The sequence below is a fragment of the Eleutherodactylus coqui genome, chromosome 4 (assembly GCF_035609145.1).
Source record: "Eleutherodactylus coqui strain aEleCoq1 chromosome 4, aEleCoq1.hap1, whole genome shotgun sequence".
Lineage (NCBI taxonomy): Eukaryota > Metazoa > Chordata > Amphibia > Anura > Eleutherodactylidae > Eleutherodactylus > Eleutherodactylus coqui.
The window spans coordinates 28,946,404-28,961,949 of NC_089840.1; the positions used below are offsets into that span (position 1 = coordinate 28,946,404).

General features: G+C 45.7%; 1 protein-coding gene across 1 annotated transcript in view; it reads left to right on the top strand.

The window, feature by feature from the left end:
* EPHA3 (EPH receptor A3) overlaps positions 1–15,546 on the top strand; it is a 375,419-nt gene that overhangs the window by 332,560 nt on the left and 27,313 nt on the right. The window contains exons 12-14 of the mRNA XM_066599150.1: positions 1,352–1,413; positions 3,206–3,415; positions 11,565–11,714. Of these exons, the coding sequence (XP_066455247.1) occupies positions 1,352–1,413; positions 3,206–3,415; positions 11,565–11,714 (422 nt within the window). The remainder of the gene's footprint in view (positions 1–1,351; positions 1,414–3,205; positions 3,416–11,564; positions 11,715–15,546) is intronic.

Below are 15,546 nucleotides of genomic sequence, written 5' to 3' on the forward strand. Positions count from 1 at the left end.
GAACCTAGGACCACAGTGCTGCAAGGCAATAATCCTAACCACCGAGCAACCATTTTTCTTCCTCTTCCTTGTCCTCCTCTTCCTCCACAATAAATGTATTCACTATATACAGTAAATAAAGGTGATTATTATTATTATGAGAGATAGACCCACATAAACACATGGAGAACACACAAACTCCATGCAAATATTGTCCTTGGTCAGATTTGAACCTAGGACCCCTGCACTTCTTCCTCTTCCTCTGGAGGAGGTAGAAGAAGGAGAAGGAGGAACAAGGGTGCTGGCTTGGCGTGAGCATTGTTGCCTTGCAGTGCTGAGGTTTTAGGTTCAAATCTGACCAAGAGCAACATCTGCATGGAGGTTGTATGTTCTCCCTGTGTTTGTGTGGTCTTATTCCTGGTAACGATCATCAGATTTATTTACATTGCACATACATTTACTGAGGATGGAGGAGAAGAAGGTAGTTTGAGCAGCTTCAGCCGAGAAGAACCTTCCGAGATTTGTTTGCGCACAAAACTGAACTTTTAGCTAAACTTGACCTGAAACAGGGTTCAACTATTTGAGTTTTCTCAATAATAGTAGATAAAAAGTGCAGAGGATACCACTTTTCTATCCAGTGTAAAAGACTTGCAGGGACAGAAACTGGGTGAGGCGGTGACCAAAGAGGTCTCCGTTCCACATAATCACCACTCAAGTTCAGTCCTGGGTTACGTCTCTATGCAGTTTTTATATACAAGATGGAAACCAGGATGGAGCCAACAGTGGAGAGGAGAGAAGAAGCGAAATGAACCTGACTCAAAGAGTGGAATATTTTGTAGCTAAATTTGAGGAATGTTTATGAAGGAGGAGGAGAAGGAGAAGGAGGAGGAGAAGGAGGAAGAGAAGGAGGAGGAGAAGAAGGAGGAGAAGAAGGAGAAAAGTTTTTTCGTCCTATCGTTGCAACTTTGTTACCCTTAGTATATCTGTTACACTATGATCCTGCATTCAGTTGGGTGATACTGCCGTGGCATGATAAGCAAAACTACTGTGTGGAGAACAAAAGGTCTTTCTAGCATACAATGAGGACTCTCCCTTAAAGGGGTTTTCCTACAACTTGCTTCATAACCACTCTGTCCTTTCTGGTTACTGCTGACCAGGACACGTGACTGCTGCAGCCAATCACTGGCCATAGCAGTGACCTTCTATAGCCAGTGATTGGCTGCAACAGTCACATGTCCAGCAGCAAGCAGGAAGGACAGAGTGGCAACAAAGCAAGTTATGGGAAAAACCCTTTAAATCTACCAGTTGTATGGGATTTATTATAAAGTGATGCTAAATGCACATAAAGTGATTCCTGTGTAAATCTTTCTAGGCAAACCCGTTATGATTGCGACCGAATACATGGAGAATGGCTCTCTGGACAGCTTCCTCCGGGTAAGTAGGGGAACACTATGAAATGTAGGCTGGGAAAATCTAAAAATGTGTAGTCAACGAGGCTTTATAACGCAATGAAAAAAAATCAGTGTTGCCATATACCACCTAGAGGTGTGCCGATAGGATACAAAGGCTACTGATACTTTGGTATATGCAGCCATGGCCAAAACTTTTGAGACTGGCATAACTTTTGGTTTTAGCAGTTTGCTGCTTCAGTTTTTATAGTTGCAATTTGCATTAACTCTAGATGGTTCTGTAGAGTGATCAGATGGATTGCAAAGTCATTCCTTGCCATGAAAATTTACTTAATCACAAGAACCCCATTTCCACTGAATTTCAGCCAATAACCTGCTAAGATAATTTTAGTGATCCTCTAATTAACTCAAGAAAAAGTATTACCGACGACAGCAAGGTAGCTGGTATGGTTTAGGTATGGGTACAGGTACAGATGACTGCAGGCTGTATGGCTAGGTACAGTTACAGGTGCAGATGACTGCAAGCTATATGGTTTAGGTATGGGTACAGATGACTGGAGGCTGTATGGTTTAGATATGGGTACAGGTATAGATGACTGCCGGCTATATGGTTTAGGTTTGGGTACAGATGACTGGAGGCTGTATGGTTTAGGTATGGGTACAGGTATAGATGACTGGAGGCTGTATGTTTTAGGTATGGGTACAGTTACAGATGGCTGGAGGCTGTATGGTTCAGGTATGGGTACAGGTATAGATGACTGCAGGCTGTATGGTTTAGGTATGGTTACAGGTGCAGATGACTGGAGGCTGTATGGTTTAGGTATGGGTACAGGTGCAGATGACTGGAGGCTGTATGGTTCAGGTATGGGTACAGGTATAGATGACTGCAGGCTGTGTGGTTTAGGTATGGGTACAGGTGCAGATGAATGCTGGCTGTATGGTTTAGGTATAGGTAGCAACTCTTTGCTGAAAGGGGTCAGAGGGGGATATTAAGAAACATTCTAACCAAGAAGAGCTGCGAGTCAAGAGCAGCCAAATAAAATAATAGTGCTCTAACTAATATGTCCAAATACATGACTCATTATTCCTTATCGTGGATGGGCTGTAATAGCAGACACACAGTTCCACTATCATTGTATGTAAGAGAAACAGAAGGGTGAGTTCACAGCTATCAAATTAGCACCTATATTGTATCATTAAGCAGCATAAAAATATCGCCTGGCCAGACGAATCCAGATTTCTGTTGCCCGTGCTGATGGGAGGTCAGAATTTGATACAAGCAGCATGAATTGATGACCCCTTTCCATCAAGCTGGTGGAGTAAGGGTGTGGGGAATGTTTTCTTGGCAGACACTGTGTCTTCTGATACCTATGGGTGGACGCCATGATAAATTGATGCTATTCTAAAGGCCAAAGGAGATGCAATATGTGCTGCTAGGTGGGGGGTCTCTAATAAAGTGCCTATTCAGTGTATATACAGCATGGTGTTCACAAGTGAGCTATGAATGGCTATACACTGTATATTAGAGATACTGCTGGTCCTTTACTAGCCTCTTTGACCTGTCCGTACTGCTGTTCTGCCCTTTGTGGATGCTTAGTGATTATTGCAGCCCAAGCCCAGAGAGGGCAGAGTCTACTGCGGCTTTATTAGAACAATGTGCAGCTTGATATCAGCTAAATGAGTCCAATTATCCCAGTAAGTTTGCCAGATATGTGGTAATTATAACCAGGAATGTAATTGATAATTTATATCCAGCTCTTTGCAATAATTAAATGGCCAATTAGCATCTCAATTGTGTGCTTGAAATTCCTTTCCAGAAACATGATGCTCAATTTACAGTCATCCAGCTGGTGGGTATGCTGCGCGGCATTGCATCTGGCATGAAGTATCTCTCGGACATGGGTTATGTCCACCGTGACTTGGCGGCGAGGAACATTCTCATAAATGTTAACCTGATGTGCAAAGTTTCTGACTTTGGATTGTCTCGTGTCCTGGAGGATGACCCCGAGGCGGCTTATACAACGAGGGTGAGTAAAATGTCTTTGATCCGCTCTATATTCTTCCCATGTCATAATTTACTTATGCATCTAACTACATAGAGGGCAGAATTAAAGTTCCAGGGGTGAACATAATAATCACAGGACCTCCACCCTGCGGCGCAAAAAGTACAAGAAATGTAAAAGAAATCTGCAAAGAAATCAGTCATGTCCTCCTTCGCCAGCCTTGCCCCCTCCCTGTGTGCCGCCAGGGGACTGTCACAGTCCTGGATGAAGCAGGAAGGTCCATGGAGGCCCCAGATCTCACTCTTCGGGCCCATTCACATGAGAGTATTTTCTGTCCGTATAAGGCCCCCCCCCCCACCACTGGCGCTAGCGATTTTCGTGCGTGAAAAACGCCGCGTTTTCGCGGCGTTTTCGCGGCTTTTCCATTAATTTCCATTGACTTTCATGGGTGCATTAGGAGAAAAATAAGGACACATATGCAACTGACAGTTCCTATGTTAAAAAACGCAACGCAACGCAAAACGCCAGTGGACAGGAGTACATTCAATTCTAATTGCTCTGCAGAAAAAACGCAAAACGCAAAGAAAAAAATATCGCCAGTGGGTGGGCGCCCTTATATCCGTATTTTTTTAAAGACGTAGTACGGACAGTATTCTGCACCATTGATTTGCATTGATGTATTCAGATGAGTGTCATTTTAACGCAGAGTAGGCGCGTCAACCAATTGCGTCCCAAAGAACTGATGATGTCCTATGGTTTTTTTTTTAGACAAACAATTTTTTTGGCGCGCCTAAAAGAATCGCATCGCAAAAGATTTTTTTAACCCTTTGCAATCCAATTTTGGATTCAGGATTTCCTAAGGAACTTTCTATTTCTGCGGTATGGGACATGCTGGAGAGGCCCCCCGACAACAGAGCGGCCAGTAACATACAGTAAGAATACCCTGCCGGACATCTTCTGACATCGGAGCTGTACAGCCTTCAATCAGAATGTCTTCAGACGTCAGACATTGGATTGGAAAGGGTTAATGCCCATATTTCTTTCTGTCAAAAGATAGAATGTGTCCTACCTTTTGACGGCAAAACTCCGGTGGCTCCATAGTCTCCTGTGGGAGTCTATGCGAGACGGCCAGCAAAGGGAGTGGGAGGGAGTTTAACAGCGGCTAGCACTGCTAAACAATGCCAGGCACCTCTAGTAAAGGCATTTCAAGTAGTTTACATTGTTTTGCCAGGGACTTCGGGGCTGCGGCATCGGTGCATTGCAAGACGCCGCAGCCAGCCATGTAAAATCACGAAAAATAGCTGTGACATGGTCGCGGCTATTCTTGGTTCATTTGATTTTAAAATCCGATAGCCATGATTTTTTAGTGTGGCCATCGGAGCGCTAAAATGACGTTCGTGTGAAGGAGACCTAAAAGATAAAAAAAACAGCATATCCTGTGTCCATCCGTATTTACGGACCAAAATCACCAATCACCCACTAAGGGCCTAAACACGTGGGCGTGTTTTACTCCCGTTACACGGCCGTGGTATTTACTGCTGCATAACGGGACAAAGTGAAACCATTGATTTCAGTGGTTTCGGTTTCACTTTCGGGATTCTCGCCCATTAATTGTATGGGCGAGAAAATATACAACTTGCCCTATATAGCATTAACTACATGCGGGAAAGATAGGACAGGATCTATGTTCCCACTATTGTTCTCAAACTCTTGCGCTATGGCGCGGAGCTTGAATGGCCCAAGAAGAAAAAAAGAAACCTCGTTCATGTGCAACTACGCTCCATACCGGCTACTGTGACTTACTGTATAAAATCAGGTCTTTACGTTAAACGTGTTTTTTTTTTTTAACAGTTTTTTGTGATTTTTTTTACTTTTATTTCACTTGTTGCGATGTATATCTGAATTAATCCTAAAATCCTGCAGTTTTCACACTGATCGCTGAGCCTATTAATAGTCTGAAACTTCTTGTTCTGTAAAGAAAACTTTTTAGCCATCATCTCATTATCAACACAGGCAGCATTACACTGGAAAGTGACACCTATATATAAATAACACAGGATCCTCCATTCATAATAAGTGATGGTCACAGCTCACCTCCTCACCCTCCCTGCACATGTCCCTGCAGTATTTCAACAACACTCTCCCTTAGCAGTTTATAGGTGATGGTTACAGCTCACCTCCTCCTTCTCCCTGAACAGTTTACAAAGCATGCCCACAATAGTCTCCCATTGAAGTGTATAGGTGATGGTCACAGCTCACCTCCTCCTTCTCCCTGAACAGGTTACAGAACATGCCCACAACACTCTCCCATAGAAGTCAATTGGTCGGCTCTAGAGATGAGCGAGTATACTCGCTAAGGACAATTGCTCAATCGAGCATTGTCCTTAGCGAGTATCTCCCCGCTCGGCAGAGAAGATTCGGCTGCCGGAGCCGGTGACAGGTGAGTTGCGGCAGTGAGCAGGGGGGAGCGGGGGGGAGAGAGGGAGAGAGAGAGATCTCCTCTTCGTTCCTCCCCGCCCGCCGCCAGCAGCCGAATCTTTGCTCCCGAGCGGGCAGGTACTCGCTACGGGCAATGCTCGCTCGAGTAATTACCCTTAGCGAGTATACTCGCTCATCTCTAGTCAGCTCCTGTCTGCATTCACTGCATATTGCGCACACAAAGTTTGTGAGAGCAATATGCCCGCAAGCACGCCCGTGTGCAGCCGGACTTAGGAACTTAACTCAGTATTCATTTGGTAGCATTAGGTCCAGCCATCAGAGCTTGCTATTCACTAGATCCTCACCTGCGGTGCGTGTAGCCCCGGGGCGGGCGCCATTTCCTGTACTAATGCAGCGCCTTTAATTGGCAGGATCATACCTTGGGGGCACTCTGACGTTATTTGCTTCAGTAGGGGGTATTTGGCTCGGGAACGCTGAGAAACACGACAGCCCTTGTATGAATGTCAAAAGCACATGTGCGGAGGCGGATTAATGGCGTTGATCTGGCGTGCGGTGCATGCCGTCCTACGCCTTCTATAAACCTGCCGGTTGTTACTTTGTATTTCCTAACAAGTCAGTCCTGCTCTGGATTTATAGCTGGACGCTCTCCACGACGGGCGAGCGAGCGCTCTCATTCTTCTGCTCCAAATCACACAAACAAATCCCATTGATGCGATCCAAGTTAAAATCAATACTTACAACATGGCCGGGGAATAAAACCCACCGGAGACGGTCCAGGTGTTACGTTCCAGATCCGGGGTCTGGAAAATAAACACGAGCACCAGGTGTCCGCGTTCTGTTCTCACTCCTGCTCTACACAAGCCTCAATAACACCAAATACTAAGAGGCGACGGCTCCAAAATATGGGAACATTAATAGCTAAAAGCTTCGCTACATGTTTCTATATTCCCAACTAGCCCCATTGTACGGATGCTGAGTGTTCAGTAGTCCTTGCACAGAACCCATGAACACAAAGACGTGCCTACTAGAGATGAGCGAGCGTACTCGGAAAAGCACTACTCGCTCGAGTAATTTACTTTATCCGAGTATCGCTGTGCTCGTCCCTGAAGATTCGGGTGCCGCTGCGGCTGACAGGTGAGTCGCAGTGGGGAGCAGGGGAGAGCGGGCGGGAGAGAGGGAGAGAAAGATCTCCCCTCCGTTCCTCTCCCCTGCAGCTCCCCGCTCCGTGCCGGCACCCGAATCTTCAGACCCGAGCGCAGCGATACTCGGATAAAGCCAATTACTCGAGCGAGTAGTGCTTTTCCGAGTACGCTCGCTCATCTCTAGTGCCTACTATTGTCTATGGACATCATGAAGTCCACTGTACCGTGGATCTGTGGGGTACAAACCCCTAAAACCTATTATCACATTCATAAATTCGACCCAAACAATGGCAATATTTTATTTATGGTGCATGGTGAATGCCATTAAATAATTTTGAAAAGTAATGCCAGAATTGCTATTTTTCTTTTGTTTGTCTCTAAAAAAAAACACAATAAAACCAATTCAAAAGTCACATGTATCCAAAAAGGGAGCAAATAAAAACTACAACTCTTCCCACAAAAAGCAAGACCTCACAGAGCTATGTTGCTGGAAAATAAAAATCTTATGAGTCTCAGGGCTCCTGCTCACTTGCGTTTTTCTTGCGCGTTTTTTTTCCCGTGATTGTCAATGGGACTTTCTAATGTTAAAAACGCATCGCAAGTTGATGTTTTGCAATTTTTGTGCGAACATTAGAAAGTCCCATTGACAATCGCGGGAAAAAAACGTGCAAGAAAAACGCAAGTGAGCAGGAGCCCTTAGGCTACCTGTCAACGGGCAGGTTTGCATTGCATTCCCCGCGGCGATAATCCGTCCGCAGGGAACGCAAAGCACGCTTTCCATAGCGTCGCTATGGAAAGCGCAGCCCCCCCCCCCCCCCTGTCTATGAGCGAAGAATCATAGCGATTCTCTGCTCGCGGCCGGCAATTTGCAGCATGCTGCGAATTGCCACGATTCTACGTGGGCAGCCTATCTGTCAGATTAGGCTGACCGTGGAGATTTGTTTGCGGGCTCCTGCTCCCGGGCAGCGGAGATCCGCTACAGGATTCCGCAACGCCCGTGGACAGGGGGCCTTAGAATGCGGTCTTTAAAAATGTGTTGTTTGAGGGCTCCTACCCACTTGCGTTTTTTTTAATGCTGCGATATCGCTGCGTTTTTTTAACGCGGTTGTCAATGGGACTTTCTAATGTTAAAAACGCATCGCACAAAAATCGCACCAACTTGTGATGCGTTTTTAACACTAGAAAGTCCCATTGACAATCGCGTTAAAAAAACGAAAGTGTGTAGGAGCCCTTATTGTGCAAAAGTAGTAAAAAAAATAGAAAAACGTATTTCCACCTGGTATCGCAGTAATGTGCTCATACAGAGAGGGATCGTGTTATCTTTACTGAATGGTGAACGCCATAAAAGCATCTTGGATTCCCTCAGCAGATAGAACTATGAAGACAACATCCCTATGATGAGTCGATCGGCGCCTAGAGAGGGTGACACCACCAAGTACCATTGTCAATCCCTAATTAGGAAATGTTTAATTATAACTTACAGGATCGATTTCTCCGCTAAAGTGCACTTCCCAAATTGGCCCAGAACAACCGATGTCGATATATAAGGTCACCTTACAGGAAAAGACGGATGGAGGGTCACATTGCTTATATCCTGTGCAATTAGTATAGAGGTATCACAGCTGTCATCCCTGGTAATCCCTTTAGTGATCCAAGGACATGGCTGTGCATTGTATCAGGATGTTACATATCCCTCCGCACGAGGCACCTGGGTGAGGCTATTGTATCTGGGGGCATAGTCATTCATCATTATGTAATATTTCTATCCGTCATCATAATAGGCCGACAGGTGTGCAGGTATACACAGGTGTGGGTTTCTGCGCTACCTGATGACATACATATATGGTGTCCATTGGTAGTATGCAGTACCTGTTCTATCTCACCTGGTGATATAGATATATCCCTTTAGACTATACACTATTTGTACTGTCTCACTTGACAGACATATATATGGCATCCATTTATACTACACAGTTATGGTTGCCACCTTTGTCACAAAAAATGGCGGCCAAGGTAAATAGGAATGCGGTTTAATGGTGTGGTTAGGGGCGTGGCTTATCATGACGTATGTTTTTACCTCTGTTATTCAAGTAATTGTGTCACCATTACTGACTACAATAGTAATAGTGCTCCCAGTAGGGGCCCCAATAGTAAATGTGCCGAAAGTAGTGGCTCCAATAGTAATAATGCCCCCAGTTGTGGCCCCAATAGTAATAGTGCCCTTATTAGTGGCTCCAATAGTAACTCTGCCCCTTCAGTAGCCCCAGTAGTAATAGTGCCCACAGTAGTGGCCCTAATACTAATAGTGGCCCCTATAGTAATAGAGCCCTTAGTAGTGACCCCAATTTTCAACAGTGCCCACAGTGGTAATAATTCCCCCAGTTGTGGCCCCAATAGTAATAGTGCCCTTATTAGTGGCTCCAATAGTAACTCTGCCCCTTCAGTAGCCCCAGTAGTAATAGTGCCCACAGTCGTGGCCCTAATACTAACAGTGGCCCTTATAGTAATAGAGCCCTTAGTAGTGGCCCCAATAGTAATAGTGCCCACAGTGGTAATAATGCCCCTAGTTGTGGCTCCAACAGTAATAGGGCCTCTTTGTGCTCTCAACACCCTGAACGTGTGATGGGGCAACAACTCCATAGTATCTAGTATGTCACTCACTCTTCCTGTCTCTTTATCACCTGTTCGGCCACTGTAATCAGAGCTGTGACCCCTGACTACTCCTCCCGGGGTCTGTGTTCCTGCATGTCACACACTCAGGGGGGAGGTGTCAGGGGTCACAGTTTGAGATATAGTGAATAATGAAGCTAGAGAGACTGTTGGGTTGCTGTCCGACCAGAGATGCTCTCAGCTAAGAATTGTTTTTTACTGGCCATTAATATAGTTGTTAAATAGTAAATACCAGCACCAGCCTATACCAGCACCAGCCTATACCAGCACCAGCCTATACCAGCACCAGCCTATACCAGCAGCGGGCTTTAGACTAAATTACCAGCTGGGCTGGTGAGAAACCAGCAGGGTGGCACCCTGTGTACTGTACCTGTGTTATCTCACCTGATGACATAGATACATGGTGTCCTTTTAAAGTATACGACACCTGTGCTATCTGACTTGGTGACACATATACAGTATGGTGTCCACTTATAGTTTAGATTACCTGTGTTATCTCACCTGATAAAAAGAAAAATGTTTGGTACTGTGTTAGCCAGTAGAGCAAACTGTGGCATACGGCACCTAGGGGCAGACCACAGGGTAGACTTATTCCTGGCTCTCCGGATCCTGCACCTGTGCCAGATGGAGCATAAATCACACCCAGACGTGGTCTTGCATGCCCCAAAACACTGTGCTTCCACCACTGACCATCTACTGCCAGGTAGGTCAGCCACATCAGTTCTGCTCACTGACTGGTTATGGACGTTTCTGGTTTCCAGCATCCAAAACACAATGACAGAGGTCTATGGATCATTTGAGAGCCACAAGGACAGACTAATAAAGTTTAAGGCTTTATTCTAAAAAGGTAGCAATTAGAGATGAGCGAGTAGGGCCTTATTCGAGTACCTGCCCGCTCGTCTCTAAAGATTCGGCTGCCGGCGCGGGTGACAGGTGAGTTGCGGGAGTGAGCAGGGGTGAGCGGGGGGGGGGGGAGAGAGGGAGAGAGAGATCTCCCCTCCGTCCCTCCCTGCTCTCCCCCGCCGCTCCCCGCCCCCCGCCGGCCCCCGAATCTTTAGAGACGAGCGGGCAGGTACTCGAGTAAGGCACTACTCGCTCGAGTAATGTGCCTTAGTGAGTATACTCGCTCATCTCTAGTAGCAATGCTTATATAAAAAAAATATACAAAAAGGATAATATACAAAGGGGTAAGGAATAAAGATGAGCGAACGTGTCCGTTACGGACACATCCGCACCCGGACACCGGCTTTGCCGAACACTGCAGTGTTCGCGCGTAAAGGTCCGGGTGCCGCCGGGGGGCGGGGAGATGCGCGGCGGCGCGGGCGGCAGTAGCGGGGAACAGGGGGGAGCCCTCTCTCTCTCCCTCTCCCCCCCACTCCCCGCCGCACCCCCCCGCGCTGCCACGGCGGCCCCCGAACTTTTTCGCCCGAACACTGAAGTGTTCGCAAAGTTCGGTGTTCGGGCGAAAAAGGGGCGGGGACGAACGTGTTCGCTCATCTCTAGTAAGGAACATATAATATACACACAGAACAGTATGACAATAAAGGGGATAAAATAATAGAAATACCAGTCTTACGAAGTTGGTTGGATTAGTCATGGCTGCGAGGAGCACGCAAAAATAGGAACAGTCCTGTAGGCAGATCTAACCGGATGACATAGATATATAGTATCCACTTATCGTATGCAGTACTTGTATTATCTCACCTACTCACATAGATATTTGGTAACCAGTTAAAGTATACAATAGCTGTACTATCTCACCTAATGACATAATAAAGCTTTTATGTTTTCCGTATTTCGTCATTTACTCCACCTTCTGATGTCCTGCCATATTGTTATATCCACTACAGAATCAGATATAATGCCTGACTTGTACAATCTTGTATTTCATGGATACTCAAAAATTGCTTTTACCTTTACAGGGTGGCAAGATACCGATAAGATGGACAGCGCCGGAAGCCATTTCATACCGTAAATTCACATCAGCAAGTGATGCATGGAGTTATGGCATCGTAGTGTGGGAAGTTATGTCATACGGAGAGAGACCTTACTGGGAAATGTCTAATCAAGATGTAAGAGCGTGAGAAGAATCATGATATATAATGTACATTTCTGTGAAGAATATTCATCTTAGATTCTACTGACAGAACCTGACGTTAGGAGAAATGAGGAGCACCACGTAGTCACTTCTTATCTCTTCCCGCAGAAGCCGGAGAGGAAAGATCACTTTTGTAGGAGGTTCTGTCATGCCAACCATTGATTGACTGACATGTAGTGCTCCCCATTCTATAACAAAAGGTTCTGCATCAGCTATAGTGTGTATTAGAAAGTATAAAGTAGCCCCTATCGTAAATTCTAACATTATTAGGAGTCAACTCCGATTCTAGTAACTATAAATGCATTCAACTAGAGATGAGCGAGCACGCTCGGTAAGGTCAGTTACTCGAGCGAGCATTGCTCACCTTAAGTAACTGCCACCGCGAGCAGCGGGGGTTAGCGGGGGGTCTCTTTCACTCTCCCCTCCTCGTTCCCCTCCGCTCTCCCCCGCCTCCCTCTGCCCCCCCCCCCCCGAGCACGCTCGGACGAGAAGGCAGTTACTCGAGATGAGCGATGCTCGCTCGCGTAACTGACCTTACCAAGCGTGCTCGCTCATCTCTACATTCAACCCATTGCCTTGTGCTGTTATACACTAAGTGATCACTGCAATAAGAACAGCTGGCACGTGATATCTTGTGATCAGTAATGTGGTTCAACATTCACATTTGCTTTTAGATAACATTCTGACCTCCCCTCTGTGCAGCCGAAGGCAACATTTGGCACTCAGGGGTAAATGTGGTGTCTTGAGTGACCTTGACCAAGGGCAGATTGCAGATTGTTGGTGCCCAGAGGTGTGGTGCCAGTATTTCTAGAAGTCTCACTTGTTGGTTGTTCCGAATCCACGGTATCAAGAGTGTATCAAGACTAGTTGATCCATTGACAGACATCCAGCAGAAGATCACACAGCGGTCGGCCACATGTGGTTGATCCTAGAGCGAGTATCAAGTAGCACGTCTCCTACGAACAAATTTCCGCAATGACCATGCAGCATGCCTTGCGTTGTTTGTGGTTCAGTAGACGAAGACCTACAAGGGTACCTCTGAGGATCTCCCATTGTTACCAACAAAGCCTCACAAAGGTCTAAGAAAGATATCAGTGGACTTCGTACGTATGAAAGAAGGCCATCTGGAGTGATTAATCCAAATTCCTTCTGAGCCATACAGATGATCAGGTCTGCATCTGATGTGAACAGCATAAAGCTCTATCCCACGGATGCACCATTGAGGTTCAACAGGATGGTTGTGGTAGTGTCACGGTCTGCAGAGTGTTTTTCTGGCACGACCATCATACCTCACTTCTTGAATGGTAAATGCTACAGGACCTTTTAGCTGACCTTCTGCACCCAAATCTTCAGGACGTCTTTCAACAGGACAACTTTCCATGTCATTGATCTCAAATCACAAGCGAATGATTGGAAGGACACGACAATGAATTCTCCACCCTGCCTTGGCCACCAAACTCACCCGACTGTAACCCCAATGAACATGTTTCAGATATGCTGGAAAGGGCTATGAGATTTGCTCCCACTTATCCATAAAATGTACACTAACTGTCGGAGCTGCAGCAACGGGCATGGGTCGAAGTAAATATGGTGGATGTTCACCACCTTGTGGAATCTGTTCACTGATGTCTGGAAGCTGTGATCGCCCAAAAAGGTGGCCATTAGAGATGAGCGAGCATACTCGTTAAGGCGATTTACTCGAGAGAGCATCGCCTTTTTTCGAGTACCTGCTGGTTCGTCCCTGAACATTCAGGGGGGCCACAGGGGTGAGCGGGGGGTTGCGGAGGGGATTGTGAGGGAGAGATCTCACTCTCTACCCCGCTCCCCTCCGCCGCCCCGGGGCAGCCCCCGAACCCCCCCCGAATCTTCAGGGACGAACCAGCAGGTACTCGAAAAAGGTGATGCTCTCTCAAGTAAATTGCCTTAACGAGTATGCTCGCTCATCTCTAGTGGCCATACCTGTTATTGAGTAGGTGTTCCTAATGCAGTGATTGTTCGGTGTATAGTCACAGCATTGTTTATGACTTCTCTAGGAGGCACTTATATGCCACATACTACAAAAATAATCATGTTAAATATGTGTTTCTTCTAGAAGAAAAATCTATAACCGCACAACAAAAAGCAGGACGGGTTTAGGATGTGAAAAACACAAGAAACAGAGTTCTACGTAGAGTGTCTGGATAGTGTTATATGTAGTACATCTGGTACAATGCGCCTCGGGCTGCGCTGTGACTGGCACATAGAAACTTTTAAAGCAGAGTTACATTTCATTGGGACCCATAGCTTTAAAATTGTAATACTCCGAGGCCGTCAATCATACACTCACTTACAGATGTATTCGAAAAGTTTTGTTGTAGGAGTCCCATAGGAACCGAGCAATAATTAGTGAACGCCTTCTAATATAGGGCAGCATTTACATACAGTTAGGGCAAATCGTCTTTCTTCTAGATTCCCATCAGGAAGCGATGCCAGGTTGTGTGCAGACAGGTGATATATAAAGTGTGAATGCTGTAAATAGTGGCAGATGGTTCAATTATTCCTATTTTATAATTGGAACTGGAATAAATGCTCAAGAGAAATGCAGAAAATGACGGCAGAAATATAAATTCACGTCTACCGAAATATATTTTGGGTTGTACATATAGTCTGAAATACTTCTAATATCATTAGGATTGCCACCCACCAAAAAAATACTGGCCAAGGTAAAAGGGGCATGGCTTACGGGTGTGGTTTGGGGTGTGTCGTATGAAAATATATGATTTTTACCTCCGTTTCCGCCTAAAAATTGACTGTCACCATTCGTATATTGTAGAGCTGTGTTCTAATGCCCCTTGTACTAAGCTGCCAGCTGATGATGGCTCCATAATCAGGCACCAGAGTACTGGTGACTGTGTGGCTGCAAAAATGTATAGTGCCCCACAACTAATAATAGTGCTTCCAATAACTATTGCCCCACTCAGTGGTGCCAACTAGTAATAATGCCTCTCTCAGTAGCCACAACTAGTAATACTGCCCACCCAGTGGCCACAATAGTAATAGTGCCCCCCCCCCCCCAGTGGCTATAATAGTAATAGTGCCCTTTACAATTGTCACAACTAGTACTAGTACTCCCAGTAATAATAATGCCCACCTCAGTGGCCCAATAGTAATAGTAACCCCCCCCCCCCTCTTAGTGACCTCATTAGTAATAGTGCCTTCTATCAGTCACTGAATATCAAAAGTGCCTTCCTTAGTTGTCCTAATAGTGATAGTTCCTCCCCTTAATGGCCACAATAGTAATAGTGTTATCTTAGAGGCTCTAATAATAACCGTACTTCCACTTAGTGACCCCAATAGTAACAATACCTCCCCTTACTGGTCCCAATACTAATAGTGCCTCCCCTTAGTGGCCCCAAATGGTAATAATATCCCTCCTAGAGGTCCTAATAGTAATAGTACCTCCTGTAAATTATCTCAATAGTAATAGTGCCTTCCTTAGTCATCCCAATAGTAGTAGTCCATCCCCTTAGTTGTCACAATAGTAATAGTGCTCTCTTACTGGCACTATAAGTAACAATACCTCCCCTTAATGGCCTCAATAGTAATAGTGCCCTCTTCAGTGGCCCCAACTAGTAATAGTGCTTGCAATAATTATAGGGCCCCCTCGCAGTTGCCTCAATAGTAACAGTAGTGCCCCTTAGTGGCTCCAATAGTAATTGTACCTCCCCTTAGTGGCCCCAATGGTAAAAGTGCCTCCCTTAATGGCTCTAATAGTAATAGTACCTCCCATTGGTAGTCCCAACACTAATAGCACCCTTTAATGCCTC